This window comes from Symphalangus syndactylus, chromosome 8, assembly GCF_028878055.3.
Source record: "Symphalangus syndactylus isolate Jambi chromosome 8, NHGRI_mSymSyn1-v2.1_pri, whole genome shotgun sequence".
Lineage (NCBI taxonomy): Eukaryota > Metazoa > Chordata > Mammalia > Primates > Hylobatidae > Symphalangus > Symphalangus syndactylus.
In genome coordinates, this window is record NC_072430.2 from 75,813,155 (window position 1) to 75,832,377 (window position 19,223).

Below are 19,223 nucleotides of genomic sequence, written 5' to 3' on the forward strand. Positions count from 1 at the left end.
TGAAAATATATGCATATTCTGAAATCAGGTCTTAGACCAAATTACCAACAATAAATACTCTGATAATTTCTAAAAGAGCTAAATATATATGTTACCTTTAATAATTTTGATGAAGGAATTCTGATAGGTATAATTAATTTTCATTTGCTTTATTGTCTAATCACTATTGAAAGATCCTATGATTGAATGATCCACAGTGATTTATCAGCTGCTATATTTTGAGAGAGTAGACCTAAAATGTATAAGTTCCCCAATACCTGCCATTTATAAATGATATAAAATCTTTCCAAAACAAACATTTGTGGAACACATAGTAAATTTCACACACTGCGCAAGGTTCTATGGGACAATAAAACTGAATACAGTACTAATCCTGGACTCAAAGAACTTAGACACCAATCTTTCTACTTTATTACAATAGCTACCTAAATTGATTCTATTGCATGCGAGTCTTGTCCCATTCCAACCCACCATTTCTAAAATCTGTTTACATCTGTGGTAATGGAAATAATTTTTAGACTACTTACTGCCTAGTTTCTCAAAGTTTGTCACATAAGCACCTCAACAGGTAGGAGAAAGAGCCTAGGCCCTGGAGGCTTGGAGATGTAGACTGAAACTGCCATAACAAGCCAAAATTTTCTTTACCTAATTCATGCAAATATTACATTCACTCCATAATACAGCCATATATGATTTTAATACAAATAACGATTGCTTTTCTCCCCTGAGATGAGTAAACTGACACTCTAGCAAGATGCCCCTTGTTATTTCTGTGTTTTCACACACCCATACACTACCAGGCTAAAAATACCTGCAAGACAGAGTCAAAAGCCTTCAGCCACTCCAACTACATCTCCCCCAGCAACAAAGCAATGCCACAGCCACATCAAAGTACTTGCAACACAACCCTCCTCCATTGCCATTCACTAATGCGAGCAGACGCGCGCACACACACACACATGCCCCTTAATGTTTCATTCCGTTCCTGTTCCCTTTCCTAGAATTCTCGTCCCTACTTATCCAACTACTAACAAGCTTGTACTAATCCTGCCAGATTTCACTCAAGCATTACCTCTTCCGTGATGCTGTCCTGACCACCCAAAACAGTTAACCATGCTTTCTTGGGTTCCCTCTATACCTCTCATATAGCTATGACAGCACCTCATTTCAGAAGTGTTACTTTTTTCCTTTGTTTAGTCATTTTCTTTCTCACTAAGCTATTACCTTCTTTTGAAGGCCAAAAGCCTCATTTAATTTATGTTTGTATTTGTAAGGCCCACCAGTGCCTGACAAACAATGGCTGTTCAATTAATGTTTGCCAAATAAATAGACAAATGAATAAATATCACTCCCTAAACTCTCCCCTGATTTATTTTTCATCATAGTACTTACAGCCATCTAACATACCATAATTCACTTTTTTATTATCTTTTTGTGGCTTTTTCACTGATATATTAATAATTCCAGCACCAAGAACAGTACCTGAGGCATAGCAGGCACTCAATACCTATTGAATGAATGGAAGAAATATACTTGGTTATTTGGAACTCATTCTGCTCAGATTATTCAACATAAAATGTGGCTTTTCCCGTGAAATATTTTTTCGAAAAAAAGAAATGCCTGTATCCTTGATAATCCCAGTAAATAACACCATTTTTATAAACTTTGAATAAAATATATAGTTTAATTATACAACTAGTATGTATCAATTTTTAAAGGCTGGGCATGGCAGCTCACACCTCTAATCCCAGCAGTTTGGGAGGCCGAGGCAGGCAGATCACTTGAGGTCAGGAGTTCGAGATCAGCCTGGCCAACATGGTGAAACCCTGCCTCTCCTAAAAATACAAAAATCAGCCAGGTGTGGTGGCACAGGCCTGTAATCCCAGCTACTTGGGAGACTGAGGCAGGAGAATCACTTGAACCCAGAAGGCGGAGGTTGTAGTGAGCTGAGATCATGCCACTGTACTCCAGCCTGGGCAACAGAGCAAGGCTCCATCTGAAAAAAAAAAAAAAAAAATATATATATATATATATATATATATAAAATATTTTTTTAATGTAGACCAAAACAAAACAAAACATGGATCTCCAGTTAGTGTGGTTTAAAAATTATTGGCTCAGAATTTGACCTATAAAGTGGAATACTTGCCTGGCATCCTCATTTTTTTCAACATAAATCTTCAATTATTTTTCCAAACAATTTTTTTTGAATACATTTTTCTTTTTGGAGACAAGAGCTCGCTCTGTCGCCCAAGCTAGAGTGTAGTGGCGTGATCTCGACTCACTGCAAGCTCTGCCTCCTGGGTTCACACCATTCTCCTGCCTCAGCCTCCCAAGTAGCTGGGACTACAGGTGCCTGTCACCATGTCCAGCTAATTTTTGTATTTTTTTAGTAGAGATGGGGTTTCACCGTGTTAGCCAGGATGGTCTCAATCTCCTGACCTCGTGATCCACCCACCTTGGCCTCCCAAAGTGCTGGGATTACAGGCGTGAGCCACCGCACCCAGCCTGAATACATTTTTTGTAATGATTTCTGTATCCCAAAAATATAACAATAATATATTTTAAAAACATATTTTCTAATTACTAACGAGTAAATTGGTAATTACTAATTACATGTTTACTAATATTAAAATTCTAGATACTCATAGGTAATCTTGTGGGGTTTTTTAATTTTTTTTTTTTTTTTTTTTTGAGACAGAGTTTCACTCTTGTTGCCCAGGCTGAAGTGCAATAGCTCAATCTTGGCTCACTGCAACCTCCACCTCCCGGGTTCAAGCGATTCTCCTCCCTCAGCCTCCCGAGTAGCTGGGATTACAGGCATGAGCCACCATGCCCGGCTAATTTTGTATTTTTAGTAGAGACAGGGTTTCTTCATGTTGGTCAGGCTGGTCTCGAACTCCTGACCTCAGGTGATCCGCCCGCCTCAGCCTCCCAAAGTGCTGGAATTACAGGCATGAGCCACCGTGCCCGGCTGGTTTTTTAAATTTTTAATAATATATTCCAGAACATTAGTTTTCAGAAAATGCATGAAGATACTTACCCATCCTTGGTTTGATCAGCTACTCCTGCCAAGAGCTGCACGATCTTTGGGTTACTATTTGGATCATTATACAGTCCAAGATAGCGCTGAACAAAGTCTTCTGGGGTCATGTAACGCTCTCCATCAACCTCAGTACTGGCATACTAAAAAAATAAATAATGCATACTGAAAAATTATCCAATATCATTTTATATCCAACAGATGTTTTGTGAAAAGGTAAATTAAAGGCCAGTATTAAAATCAAAATAAAGATAATAAATGCAGAATTTTTCTCTGGATACTGAAAAATCACATATTCAGAGCCTGATTTAAAAACACTTTATAGTACTAATATATGCACAACATGTATGAACCTTGAAAACATTACGATAAGCGAAAGAAGACAGACACTAAAGGCCATATATTATGTGATACTATTTACGTGGCATGTCCACAAAAGGCAAGACCATAGAATCAGAAAGCAGAATATTGGTTGCCAGGAGCTGAAAGGAGAGGGGGAATGGGAGTTAACTGCTTACTGGGTATCAGATTTCTCTTTGGGGATGGTGAAAATGTTCTGGAATTAGATAGTGGTAACATCATACAACATTGTAAATATACTTTAAAAAAAAACACTGAATTGTATACTTTAAAATGGTTAAAATGGTGAATTTTACGTTATGTGAATTTTATGTCAATTAAAAATACATATATTGGTAAGATAAAAGATATGAAAAGACTAAGAAAGGTGAAAGGGCAGCCAAGACCTGAAAGTGACTCCCAGAGGCTTCCTGTCTACAAGAGCACCAGGGAGACACGTAACTTGCCAAACCTTAGAGGTAAAATGAATGAGAAAGGAATAACAAACAAGACCTTTCATTATTCCAAGTTCCAGTAGCCGGAAATAGGAAATAAATTAAAATATTCTTTGACATCAGTAATTTTTTACATCAATAATTTTTTTAAATAAAATAATAATAATACCTGCACCAAAGAAACTCATTAATTTAAGGGCTTTATATACTATGGGATGACCAAACATGAACAACCAAAGCTCTTCTCCTTGAGTTGCATCAGATTGATTGTTACTTCAGTCAACCAACAAAGCAGTAAGATCAGAACTGAAGAATACAAGGGCTCACAAAATGTCAAGCACGAAAAATTAAAGCGAACATCTACACCAGGCCCTGGCCCATCATTGTTAAATTGCAGAACATCCAAATGAAGTGAAAATTCTACAAGTTTTCAGAGAGAAAAACCAGGTCACATATAAAGAATCATGAATTAAGGGCATCATGCTCCTCAACAGTCCTGCTTTTTTTTCCCTCAGCACCTCTTTCTAACATACTTTATATTTTACTTCTTATGTTTATTGTCTATCTCCCAATTAGAATGTGTCACAAGGGAAAGATTCTTTGTCTAATTTGTTTACTAATATATCCCAAACACCAAGAATGATGCCTGGCTTATAGTAGGCACTCAGTAAATATTTGGCAAATGAATGAATTGGTAATAGGTACACAAATAACTAGGCAAATCAAAAGTTTGGTAATTTTTAACTATGAGAAATTATTTTTATTGTACAAAAATAGAAAATATCATAATCCATGACTTGGCTCAAAATAAACAGTATTTATAGTCATAATAACATAGATATCAAATGTCAATTTAATAAAAATTATAAATAGGACAGGCACAGTGGCTCACACCTGTAATTCCAGCACTTGGGGAGGCCAAGGCGGGCGATTGCTTGAGCCCAGGAGTTCAAGACCAGCCTGGGCAACATGGCAAAACCCCGTCTCTACAAAAATACACAAATTAGCTGGGCATGATATCACGTGCCTGTAGTCCTAACTACTCAGGAGGCTGAGGTGGGAGGATTGCTTGAGCCTGGGAGGTCGAGGTTGCAGTGAGCAGTGATCATGCCACTGTACTCCAGCCTGGGCAACAGAGCAAGACCCTGTCTCGAAAAAAAATAAAATTATAAATATACTGAGAGGAATGTGAGAGGAAGTAGTATAAGGAGGCTAAGACCTCAGCTACTATAACAGAAAGTCAAAAATGTCTAGAAATATCAATATAGAAATGTGAAGGGAAATACCAAAAGAAATAGCTAAAAGAGTTACAAGTGGTTGCTTCTGGAAAACAAGATGGGGAAGAAGAATCAGGGCAAATGATTGGTGGTTTGCTTTCTGGTCAAGTATTGCAAACGTCTCCATTTGTGGATCTGAATAAACAAAGCCACCTGTTCTTTCAATAAGAAAAGAGGCCAGGCACAGTGGCTCACACCTGTAATCCCAGTACTTTGGGAGGCCAAGGCAGGAGGATCCCTTGAACTCAGGAGTTCCAGCCTGCGCAACATGGAGAGACCAGGTCTCTACAAAAAATCAGAAAAGTAGCTGGGCATGGTGGTGCACACCTGTAGTCCCAGCTATGCAGGATGCTAAGGAGGGAGGATCACTGGAACTTGGGAGGTCGAGACTACGGTGAGCCATGATTGTGCCACCACACTCCAGTCTGAGTGACAGAGCAAGACCCTGTCCAAAAGAACAAAAAACAAACAAAAAAAGCCACAGAGACTACCACCACAAGTGCTATATCAGCCTGCATAAGAAGTAGCCCAGTGGCCAGGCGCAGTGGTTCACGCCTGTAATCCCAACACTTTGGGAGGCCAAGGCGGCCAGATCACTTGAAGTCAAGAGTTCGAGATCAGCCTGAACAACATGGTAAAATGCCATCTCTACTAAAAATACAAAAATTAGCCAAGCATGGGGTGGCATGCGCCTTTAGTCCCATCTACTTGGGAGACTGAGAGGAATGGGAGAATCACTTGAATTTGTATTTTTAGTAGAGATGGGTTTCACCGTGTTAGGCCAGGATGGTCTCAATCTCCTGACCTCGTGATCCACCTGCCTCGGCCTCCCAAAGTGCCAGGATTACAGGTGTGAGCCACCATGCCGGACCCTCACCTGTATCTTTGTAATAGCCACTTCCTAGTCTCCCTGTCCCAAGTTAGTTCCTCTCTCCTCCACTCACCTTTCATGTTGCCATCAGGAATAGCACAGATCAGATTATGTCTCTCCTTTCTTCTAAAACTTTTAGTATTGTTCCACAGCTTGCAGAATAAAGTTCAGACTCTTCTGTTTAGCATTCAAAGCATTTGAGAGGTGGGAGAATCACTTGAACCTGGAAGGCGGAGGTTGCAGTGAGCCAAGATTGCACCACTGCACTCCAGCTTGGGAGACAAGAGCAAGACCCTGTCTCAAAAAAAAAAAAAAAAAATAGTCCAGGGTTTGCTAGATGACTTGTGCTACAGAACAAAAATAAAAAGAAGTAGCCCAATGTGGACTTTTTTTTTTTTTTTAACTAATTGGTGTTAACAAAAGCATTCAAGAAATATCACCCCAAAATAAAGTCATGTTCTCTATACATGACTATAAAAGCCATTCTTGAAGGGGTTTTGGGTTTAAACCTTGGCTCTACCACTAACCCTTTGTGAGTCCCTAGACAAGCTTATTGTCCTCCCAGGCCTCTAGAGATTTCACACACTTATACAATGAAGACAAAATAATCTTTGAAATTTCAAAACAATAAATATATAAACATAGGATAAAGAAAACAATAAGTTTCAAAACAATAAGTATATAAACATAGGATAAAGAAAAAGCAAACTGTAAGATATTTATACTAATAGTAAGTAGATTCCATCAATTCCTGTCAATTGCTTCTTTTCTTCCTCATTCTTAACATGTATGAGATAATTGGACATGTTCCACCAAGATCACAAAACCACTAGAGTTAAGAATAGGCAGGAGTGAGGAAAGGCACAATATGAGGAAGACCGCTGCAACTGGAAAGAAGGATGGATACAAGGAAGTCTAAAAACAGAATGTAGGGAGACTGACAAGTTAGTTACTAGTCAATTACTAGTTCCTGTTACTAGTTCCGTCCACCAGTAACTAGAATATGGGTTGCAAACAATGGTATGAGAAATATACTATGGGAACCAAAAAGGAGTGATTCATTCTTAGGACTGGTGGGATGGGGCCAGGGAACAGAGGGAGAAAGGCAACACTTGGAATAGACCTTAAAAGTTAAATCCAATTTCAATTGCAAGTGGAGAGAATGGGTATTTCAAGCTAAAAACAAAAACAAAACAAAAACACAAAAAACTAATGTGAACAAATGTTGCAAGAAAAAATACCCTTTTTTTTTCTTTTCTGGGAGAAGGGTTAGTTGGATAGAGAAATGGTAATAAAGAGAGCATATACAAATACATGTAGTAGAAAAGGCAGTTTGAAACCAAATGGTAGACTTTGAATGCTAAACAGAAGAGTCTGAACTTTATTCTGCGAGCCATGGGACACTACTAAAAGTTTAAGAAGAAAGGAGAGACATACCTGATCTGTGCTATCCTTGATGGCAACATAAAAGGTGAGTGGAGGAGAGAGGAACTAACTTGGAACAGGGAGACCAGTAAGTGGCTATTACAAAGATACAGGTGAGGGCCGGATGCAGTGGCTCACACCTGTAATCCCAGCACTTTGGAAGGCCGAGGCAGGCAGATCACGAGGTCAGGAGATCGAGACCATCCTGGCTAACACAGTGAAACCCTGTCTCTACTAAAAATACAAAAAATTAGCTAGGTGTGGTGGCACGCACCTGTAGTCCCAGCTACTTGTGAGGCTGAGGCAAGAGAACTGCTTGAACCTGGGAGGCGGAGGTTGCAGTGAGCCAAGATAGCACCACTGCACTCCAGCCTGGGCAACAGAGCAAGACTCCATCTCAAAAAAATAAATAAATAAAAGATACAGGTGAAAGAGGTTGAGGCCTGAACCAACACAGTGGGCATGAAAAGGAAAAGACAGTGGGTACTTTACCTATTGCTAATGGCTTTTTATTATTTTAATAGTATTACATTCATACCATTCAAAATTCAGAAGGTACCAAAGAATATACAGTGAAAAGTCTTCCTCCTACTTCTGTTCCCAATCATTCAACTACCCACCCCAGAGGCAATCGATTTCTTATGTATCCTTCTAGAGATGTTTTATCCATAAACAAGTAAATTATATATATAATGTTAATATATATACACCCAAATATATGTGTGTATATATGAAATTCTTACCATTTCTCTTTTTTATATAAATGATAGCATACTATTTATATCGTCCTATACATCTTGCTTTTGTCAAATTCAGTCCTTTTGAAAAGAAATTTAGCAATATATAGGTACATAAACACAAGTATACATTATATATAATCATAAAAATGCCCAAAACCTGGCCAGGCGCAGTGGCTCACGCCTGTAATCCCAGCACTTTGGGAAGGTGAGGTAGGAGGATCACCTGAGGTCGGGAGTTCGAGACCAGCCTGACCAATATGGAGAAACCCCATCTCTACTAAACATACAAAATTAGCCGGGTGTGGTGGTGCATGCCTATAATCCCAGCTACTCGGAAGGCTGAGGCAGGAGAGTTGCTTGAACCCGGGAGGCGGAGGTTGTGGTGAGCCAAGATCGCGCCATTACACTACAGCCTAGGCAACAAGAGTGAAATTCTGTCTCAAAAAAATAATAATAATTAGTTGGGCGTGGTGGCAGGTGCCTGTAATCCCAGCTACTCGGGAGGCTGAGACAAGAGAACCTCTTGAACCCAGGAGGCAGAGGTTGCAGTGAGCCGAGATTGCACCAATGCACTCCAGCCTGGGTGACAAGAGCAGAACTCCATCTCAAATTTAAAAAAAGAAAAAAGACAATACAGATGGGATTATGGTGATCTTTGTTTTCGCTCTTCACAACTGCTTGTGTTGCTTGTTTCATTAACAGATGACAAAAGAGGGGGGAGCACATGAAAACATTTCAGAGATTTTGTATTAAGAAAATTTGGCAACAATTGTTCTTTTTGCCACAGAGGTGTCTATTCTCTAATATCTGAATTTGACCTCCAGGACTACAACCACTAAATAGAAAACACAAACACACAATAAAAGCGCTCTGTATGGCATCTACTTCATAGAATACTATGAAGCCATAAAAAACACTGAAATCATGTCCTTTGCAGCAATGTGGATGCAGCTGGAGGCCATTATCCTAAGCAGAATTAATGCAGAAACAGAAAATCAAATATCACATGTTCTCTTTTAAAAGTGGGAATTAAATATTGGGTATGAGGCAGGACAACAGGGTCTGGAGGCCGTTTCACACCAATTTCCTAGAACTAAATTGAAAGGAAAACCCTAACTTTCCACACCTAAGTAACAAAAGGACCAGAGGCTACTCTCTTTGCAAACCCCCACCTTTTCTCCACAGCAGATGGGAAATTGGCTGTTCACAACCAATCAGACTGACTGCAGGCAGAGTCTTCGTTTGCATAGAAGTACAACGGTGTACGGGAGTGTGACCTTTATAACTTCACTTCAGCCTCTGATAGGTTGCTTTCCACAACCAATCAGACCAATTGTGGGCCACCACTTCATTTACATGAGGTAAGCACCAAGTGACCAATGGGAAACCTCTAGGAAGTATTTGGACCTGAGAAGATTCTGTATCCAGGCCCTTAATTCACTGCTCATTGGCTCCCACACTGTGGAGTGTACTTTCATTTTCAATAAATTCCTGATTTCGTTCTTTTGTTGCTTCATTCTTTCCTTGCTTTGCTGGGCATTTTGTCCAATTCTTTGTTCAAAATGCCAAGAACCTGGACAACTTGCAGTCAAGACCCTCTACCTATAACAGGTACACATGGACATAAAGACAGGAACAATAGATACTGGGGACTATTAGAGCAGGGAGAGAGAGAAAGGGCAAGGGGTGAAAAAATTCCTGTTTGGTACCATGTTCACTATCTGGATGACAGGATCAACAGAAGCCCAAACCTCAGCATCACACAACATACCTTTGTAAGAAACCTGCACATGGGGGCCGGGCGCGGTGGCTCACGCCTGTAATCCCAGCACTTTGGGAGGCTGAGGCGGGCGGATCACAAGGTCAGGAGATCGAGACCATCCTGGCTAACATGGTGAAACCCCGTCTCTACTAAAAATAAAAAAATTAGCCGGGCGTGGTGGCAGGCGCCTGTAGTCCCAGCTACTCGGGAGGCTGAGGCAAGAGAATGGCGTTAACCTGGGAGGCAGAGCTTGCAGTGAGCCGAGATTGCCCACTGCACTGCAGCCTGGGCCACAGCGCAAGACTCTGTCTCAAAAAAAAAAAAAAAAAAAAAGGAAAACTGCACATGGACCTCTTGAATCTAAAATTTAAAAATTTTTAAAGTATACTGTATACATGGAATCGCCAAGATGTCAACATTCTTGACTTTAAAACTATCAGGAAATACAGCAGCCTTAGCACAAACCACAAAGGACACAGTGGCTAACAAAGAAAACAAATGCTTTAGTTGACATGTACTGAAATAGGCTTTGCCAGTATCTGGGGTTATAAATGATGCCAAAGAACCACTTACCCTGAGGTATTTTGCCAGTGTTTTCTCCAGCTCTCCTACTCTATTTTAACTGAAAGACAGAGTGTATAGCTTAGAGGAAAAAAGCATAAGTCTTCTCCCATCCATAAGGAGTCAGTACTTGACTTCTACAGGAGACAGTTAACTAATTAACTCATTAAATTAGAGACAATTACTTGGCAATGTCTGTAAGCCTGCTGCCTGAACAGCAGAACCAAAGAGGGAGTTTAGATCTGAAACTAGAATCTATCTACCCACAGTCAGTCAAAAATGCTAAAATATTTTAGGTATTATGCTAACAAAGAAAAGCTGGTACCTCAAAAATTGGTGACATATTTAAATCAGGGGTTTGGGTTTTTTTTTTGTTTTTTTTTTTGTTTTTGGGAAATTCAAGTGATCCTCCCACCTCAGCCTCCTGAGTAGCTGGGACCACAGGTACGTGCCACCATGCTCAGCTAAGTTTTTCAATTTTTATTTTTTTGTAAAGATGGGGTCCCACTAGGTTGCCCCCACACACACACATACACACTTAGTATAGCAAGCAATTTAATAGTTTCATAAGATAATTTTCATTTTGTTCCTGTGTTTTCAAAGGATGAACTAAAATGACTTTAGATGAAATTACCCAAGTATGTCTATACTCCAAGTAACTTTAGAATTCATCATCTGCCATTTCAAAGATATCTCTTAAGCAGTTGTATATCCCTCTGGGGCAAGAAGTCAAGGACACATGGAAGACATTGACATAAAGTAGCTGACAGTATCTGAAATGTATCTGAAATAGCTGGTCCATTTTCTTGACTAAATTTTTCCAAGCCCAACTCAAGTATTTGAAATGTAAAAGAACATACAGCTTTGACATTTCCAGAAATATTTAAATTTACATTGAATATAGTTAGCATGTGCTCAGGAAAGCCTTAGCATTCTAAAGCTTGAGAAATAAAATAGATCTCATGAGATTAGAATCCTCATACATTTAATCAAAATTATTGTCTATAAAAGATGGCAGGGTTTCATATACAGATGTGTATCATAATTACACTGAACTATCTGTAGCTCCAAATGAGAAGATCATGCCATCTAAAAATGTTTTGCCTACCAAGCCAACAGATCAACATACCAAGGCTTCAACTGACTGGAATAAACTGGATAGCAGTAACTCCTTTGCAATTTACCAAATTTAACCTTAAGTGACCTTTAGGATGTATGCAACCAGCTGGGCACGGTGGCTCACACCTGTAATCCCAGCACTTTGGGAGGCCGAGGCAGGTGGATCACGAGCTCAGGAGTTTGAGACCAGCCTGGCCAACATAGTGAAACCCCATCTCTACTAAAAATACAAAAATTAGCCAGGCCTGGTGGTGGGTGCCTTCAATCCCAGCTACTCGAGAGGCAGAGGCAGGAGAATCACTTGAACCCAGGAGGCAGAGGTTGCAGTGAGCCGAGATCATGCCACTGCACTCCAGCCTGGGCGAGCAGAAGAAGACTCTATCCCAGGAAAAAAAAAAAAAAAAGGATGTATGCAACCTATATTATATTAACTACACATTACAAAGACTGACACACAACCCTAAATTTCCACTAAGAAAAAAAGGTTAACTTAAATTCAATGATTTGATGAGTATAAAGCCCAAACACTCTAAATGATACAAATTACTTGTTTAAATAGTTTAAGTTCATAAACAGATCCTTTGATGTTTTATATCTCTAAAAGATATTCCAGACACTATAAAGAAAAATTCTGATGTGTTGTGACTAGAAAACTGGTTACTTTTAAAAAATTATATGGTGTATCAAGATTAAGGATTTTTGAAGTATGCACATCAAAACTAAGGCAATATATCTAGAAACACTGCTTTTTAAGCCAAAAATCTGCTGAGATCAAATCTTTCAGGTTATTTTGCATTCATTTTGAAACTGTGTGCCAGGCACTATGCCTGGTGCCTGGTACTGGGGATGCAGAGATCAACAAGACACAGTGCCTGCTGTCAAGTAGCTCAGAGATGATGGCATGACGGACACTAAAACCGGGTCAGAAAACTTGGGTTCTAAACTCCTGTGCCATTAACTCGAGAATTTTTGGGCAAAACATGCAGATTCTTGGAGTCTCTTTTTTAACAAGGGTTTGCAGAAAAATTGCTGTCCTATTGTGAGGCAAAAATGACACCCTGAACACCAAAGTACTTCAAAATTGTAAAATATAACTTGAAATAGTTACTGTAAAATGCTTAGAAACAGAAAAGCATAGGATCTCTATTTCCCTCCTTGCTTAGTGAATTCTTCTGCTTTTGCCCAAACATGAAGAAATTATTGTTCTAACTTTTCATCTCTCTCCAAGCCAGAGTTTCCCTGGGTTGGCTTCCAGTATTCCTGGGCTTACCACGAGATCGGTCCTGACTGGTCTAGGCAGCTTTATCTCTGTCTAACCAACAAGTGGCTGTAATATGAGTCAAAACAAACTGTTCCTCCATGACTTTGTTCCAACTGAGATGAACTGACATTTTCAGATCTTAACATCCTTTCAATTTCAGTAATTCAAATGACAATGTCATGAAGTTTAGTAACTACAGATATCTCACAGAGCATTTCCCACATAGAAAAATGAATTATTTGAACAATAAAAGAGGAAGATATGTACCAAGGCAAGAAGTGAGTATATGAAGCTAGTTCTTTTACTGTCCTTCACTATTATGGCTCTTACTTCCAACAGAAGCCAAATTTAGTCAGGAATGCATGCCCTTTCACTACACAAGCACTCTGCATAAGGAGCAAAGACCACAGCAGATCTGACACACAAACCCTGTTAAACAGTACAATGTGTAATTTGCCTTATTATGTTAGTTCAATTAGAATAAAAGAGCATTCTATCATAAATAATATTTTATAAGAAAAAATTATTTTAAATACATATGGCCACTTTGACTTTTTAACAACTTTATTAAGCCATATTAATTTTTAAAAACAGGGATTTTAATTAGTAATGTAAAATTTTTCCAATGTTACTCAAATCAACTACATGAGCATTAGGGAAAAGCAGTTGTATAAATCTAATTTTGATTAGCACTTTCAGTTGCATATTTTGGATATACTAGAAACAAAACCTTTTACTGATTTTGCTAAAAAAAAAAAAAAATTCTTCAGTGCTCTGCCTTCCTAACTCAGATTGCTTCCATGCATACTATGCTTATTTTTGTTGCTGTTTTAATATCTATTTCACTGTCCACTATAGTAAGCCCTACTGTCAGCTACTGAATGATGAAATTTCTAACACAGCAGGGAGGTCAAGACCCTTATTAATCACTGAAATCAATTGAAGCTACCATAATAAAGAAGATCTACCAAAACAATTTTGCACTCAAAATAACCAAAAACCTTGGAAATAAAATAATGACCCAAAGAACCCAGTAACTGGAACTAGAATGCTTCCCAAGGCAGATTAAGTTGAATAATTAATTTGCATCATTCCTTAAATACTTTAGTCTCTTAGTCTAAGTAACCATGGGAACATACAAGGAGCATATATATGTATAAGCTTGGGCAAATCATGTCACTTTGACAATCAAGGTGCTGCTCCTAGGGGGACGGAATGCCTTAATGTTGATAAGCCTTGATTAAATACCAAGATTTTCACCAAAGAGAAATAAGGACCTTTAACATAGTAGGGTGCAGAAAGTATTAAAAGATCTAAGAAACAGATCAACCAAATGCAATGTATGAACCTAGCTTGGATCCTGCTTTTTAATAAAGCTACTTAAAAATATATGAAACAATCAGGGAACTTCAACACTCAAAAGAAATTGATGATAAGACTTTTTTTAGGTGTGATAATGGTATTACGATTTGGTTGGTTTTTCAGAGTCTTTATCTTTAGGAGATACATACTGAACTATTCATGGATACTGCAAGATGATGTCTGAGAACTGCTTCAAAATAAGCCACTGTGGCTGTAATACAGATGAAGCAAGGTTAGCCATGATAATTGGTGACACTGGAATGACAGTGTCATTATACTGTTTTCTCTTTTTTTGTATGAATTTTAAAGTTTATTAATTCAGTTAGAATTACAACAAATCTTTTTAAAAAATCATTTCAAATCATATTTTATTTTTTTGAGATGGAGTTTCCCTCTGTCACCCAGGCTGGAGTGCAGTGGCGCAACCTCGGCTCACTGCAATCTTCACCTCCCAGGTTCAAGTGATTCTCCTGCCTCAGTCTCCCTAGTAGCTGGGATTACAGGCATGCGCCACCACGCTAATTTTTGTATTTTTAGTAGAGGTGGGGTTTTACCATGTTGGCCAGGCTGGCCTCGAACTCCTAACCTCAAGTGAGCTACCTACCTCAGCCTTCGAAAATGCTGGGATTACGGGCATGAGCCTCAATTCATATTTTAGATTCAGAGGGTACATGTGTAGGTTTGTTACAAGGGAATACTGTGTGATGCTGAGGTTTGGGGTACAAATGATCCCATCAGCCAGAGAGTTTGCATAGTTCCCAATAGTTTTTCCACCCTGTTCCCCTCCCTCCTTTCTCCCTCTAGTCATCCATGGTATCCATCATTATTCTATTTTCTCTAGATTTGTATATTTTTGAAATTTTTCATAACAAAGTTTTTTAAAGGGCTACAGAAAAATAATGAAACAATTCTTTACACACTAACATACCTGTATCTCCAAATAATATTAAGTAAAAAAGGCGAATTGCATTAAAATATATAAAGCAAGGCTCTTCCATTTACTGTATATCTTTGAACAAGCTACTTCACCTTTCTGGGGCTTAGTTTCCTCATCTGTAAAATGGGAATACTAATAGTACCTACCTTATAGAGTTGTTCTGAGGATTAAATAGGATGATTTATATAAAACACTTAAAATAGTGCCTGATCCATAACAGTGACACAGTAAGCATTAAGCTATTATTATTTATGTTTTTTAAAACCACAAAACCCCATATTTTCTTTTTGTTGTTGTTGTCGTTGTTGAGATGGAGTCTCACTCAGCCACCCAGGCTGGAGTGGAGTGGTATGATCTCAGCTCACTGCAACCACCATCTCCCAGGTTCAAGCAATTCTCCCGTCTCAGCCTCCCGAGTAGCTGAGATTACAGGCATCCGCCATCATGCCTGGCTAATTTTTGTATTTTAGTAGAGATGGGGTTTCACCATGTTGGCCAGGCTGGTCTTGAACTCCTAACCCCAGGTGATCCAGCCGCCTCGGCCTCCCAAAGTGCTAGGATTACAGGCCATCGCGCCTGGCCAAAACCCCATATTTTCTATGTAAATATATGGGGAAAGATCAGAAAGAAACATGACCAAGAACAGTGGTTACCTCTTAGGTGGCAGGGAATTATTGGCTTTTGGGGTAGAGCTCAGGAAGGACTTCAAGCCTTCAGAATTATTGGCTTTTGGGGTAGAGCTCTGGGAGGACTTCAAGCCTTCAGCTTTACACAGAATGTTCTACTTTAAAAAAAAAATGTATTAATGTAGGGATGTGTAATTTAAGTAGCTCTAGGCTATGAGTCCTTTAAAAACAGGGATGCCTTATTCATCCTCATACCTCTAGCACCTTGCACAGTACCTGGCTCTTTGTAGGACAATCAATAGCAATCTGTGTTGAACAGAGCTGCTGAAAATAATGAGCCATGGGATGGGAGGGGTAGGGTGAGGACAGAAAAGACGACGGGAAGAGGAAGACCACCATAAGAAAACGACTAGAAAGAAGACTGAGAGAAAAAATTTTTCTGAAGAAAAAATGAGGTGAGGATACATTTCTTCTTCAGGGGTCCTAATTTTGGTTATTTTTTGTCATTTCACTTAAGGTATTTTTGCAGATAGTATGACAGCTGCACTGGAATGTTCTAGAAAGCTACTAAATACAGCAGTGTTGACTTGGAGGCACAGAATCTCTTGCCATCTCTGTCTCCCAGCCTCCCTGAGTCACCCCTAGGCTTCCAGGTTTTCCAATCCCTTCTATGTCACACATAAACAGTTCCTGGTTTTAATGTGCCTAGCTTTCCTTCCCCCCTTCTGGTAACTGCATGCTAATTTTTCTTTAACATATGTACCTCCCTCACCCTCAATTTACACAGGTCATTCAAATGGGGCTGACTCAACTGAACAGTTCCAGAGGTGAGCATGTGAACCAGATCTGGCCAATGAGAGCACTGCCTCCTTCTAGTACATGGGTTTTCTTGGGGTGTTAGGGTGGACAATAATTCCTAGACTTAATCTAGAAATTAGAGAAACGGCACCTTTTTTCTGCTGAATGGGTAGGATTTTAATCTGGGGATGCTCCATATGGCAAAGCCTGTTAGAGAATGAAGCTAGCACAACAGAAACCAAAACTAAGAGATGAGAGGTGCATGATCCCTGGTGATAGCAGTTAAGCTCCTGATCCACTCATGGCTAGAGCCAGTACATTCTAAGCCTACACATGTTTAACCAAAATTTCCGTCACTGAAGACTGAAATAGTACTAACATATTTTCAAAATGTGTGTTTCTTCCAGTTCTAGAAACCCAACACTGGCCATAGCAATGATTTCAGTGGAAGATGCTTTCAGAAATTTCCACAGTACTAAGTAAGAGAAATCTGCACAGAAAGGGAGGTGGTGATTTTAAAAAAGAAAAGAAAGTTATGCACAAAAAAAATATGTATTTTTTGAAGTCTGTGTCTTGGGATTTCAGAGCCTATGGTTGGACTGTTATTCTTTTTCATGTCCAGACTGAGCGAATGAAGTTTCAGAAGAAAACTCTACAAACATCTTCCATGGTCTCTCGGGTCTCCCAGCCTTAGACTGTGACTATACAACATCTTAGAACCTCACAGACTTGAGAGAAATAGGTATTTGTCAATAACTTCAGATGGCTGTCTCAAGAATGTAAGTAATTCACTGATTATATGTACATATTCATAAATACATATTAACAGCTTAGTCTCTTGACTACGTCCAGCACAGTCATCTGGAGAAGACAAAGGACTCAGATCTTATTCAAGAAACAAACAAAACACTCTAATCTCAACTTAGAAGAGAAGGAAAGAGACAAGGAACTAAGCTTTATTTGGTTCTGCATAGTTTACACGTTATTTTATTTAATCTTTAGAACATCCCTATGTGCTAGGTGTCTATCCCTTCTTAGACAGATGAGAAAACAGGCTCCAAAAGTAAACACCTGAGGCCAAAAGGTTTCAAATGAGGATTCAAACCCAGGTTAGACTACAAATCCCATGTAAGTTCCAGGTACATTTTGCTGCCTTCTGGATGAAAAGGAGTTTCATCCAGCTCAAGATGTTCTAGGAACTCTATAGACAGGAGGACATTAAATTGAAAGAATCGGCCAGGCGTAGTGGCTCACGCCTGTAATCCCAGTACTTTGGGAGGCCATTTACCCCCATACTTAATTACCAATGCTTCAGGCACACAGGCCTTTCTGTTTGTTGAACACATCAAACCCTTTTCTATATCTAAGCTTTGTACGTGTGAGCCCTCTGGAATTCCCTCCACCACTTCACCCTCGTTCCCTTTTAGTTCTCAGCTCTTAATATTGCCTCCTAAAGGCCCTTCACTGACCACTCTCTTGAAAAATGATTTTTAAAACGATGGCCCTTCTCATCATTCTGTTTACTTCCTTGGATGTGTCACAATCTGCAGTAAGCTTTTTTTTTTTTTTTTTTTAAGAGACAGGGTCTTACTCTATCACCTAGGCTGGAGTGCAGTAGCATGACCCTAGCTCACTGTAACCTCAGACTCCTGGGCTCACATGATCTTCCTTCCTCAGCCTTCCCAGTAGCTAGGACTACAAGCACAGGCCACCACGCCTGGCTAATTTCTTTTCTTTTGTTTTTTTTTTGTTTGTTTTGTTTTGTAGAGACAGAATCTCACTTTGTTGGCCAGGCTGGTCTCAAACTAGTGGCCTCAAGTGATCCTCCTGCTTCAGCCTCCCAAAGAGGTGGGATTACAGGAATGAGCCAGTGTGCCCAGCCAACCTGTGGGCTTTTTTTTTTTTTTTTTCTCGAGACTGAGTCTTCCTCTGTCGCCCAGGCTGGAGTGCAGTGACACGATCTCGGCTCACTGCAACCTCCGCCTCCCGGGTTCAAGCAATTCTCCTGCCTCAGCCTCCTGAGTAGCTGGGATTACAGGCGCCCACCACCATGCCCAGCTAATTTTTGTATTTTTAGTAGAGACAGAGTTCCACCTTGTTGGCCAGGCTGGTCTCAAACTCCTGACCTCGTGGTCTGCTCTGTGGGCTTTTTTTATTGTCTACCTCGCCCCTAGAATGTTAGGTTCTAGGCTGGGCATGGTGGCTCTCATCTGTAATCCCAGCACTTTGGGAAGTCGAGGCAGGTACATCACCTGAGGTCAGGAGTTCGAGACCAGCCTGGCCAACATGATGATACCCCCATCTCTACTAAAAATACAAAAAAAAATTAGCCAGGTGTGGTTGCACACACCTGTAATCCCAGCTACTCAGGAGGCTGAGGCAGGAGAATTGCTTGAACCTGGGATGCAGTGGTTGCAGTGAGCTGAGACTGTGCCATTGCACTCCAGCCTGGGCAACAAGAGCAAAACTCTGTCCCCCACCAAAAAAAAAAAAAAAAAGAATGTGAGGTTCTACCTTCACTGAAGTCCTTTGTATTGTCCCTACCCTCACTGAACAGCTCTAGCTTATCTCTATAAAGGTAGAACCTAGTACAGTGCTTAGCCTGGTACATAGTAGGCAATCAAAAGTGTATTGATTGGCCAGGCAC

The 19,223-nt window shown here is 39.7% G+C and overlaps 1 protein-coding gene across 2 annotated transcripts in view; it reads right to left on the reverse strand.

Moving 5' to 3' along the window:
• SLC25A12 (solute carrier family 25 member 12) overlaps window positions 1-19,223 on the reverse strand; it is a 238,474-nt gene that overhangs the window by 89,070 nt on the left and 130,181 nt on the right. For both annotated transcript variants that reach the window (XM_055289716.2, XM_055289717.2), the window contains exon 3: window positions 3,044-3,186. In XM_055289716.2, the coding sequence (XP_055145691.1) occupies window positions 3,044-3,186 (143 nt within the window). The remainder of the gene's footprint in view (window positions 1-3,043; window positions 3,187-19,223) is intronic.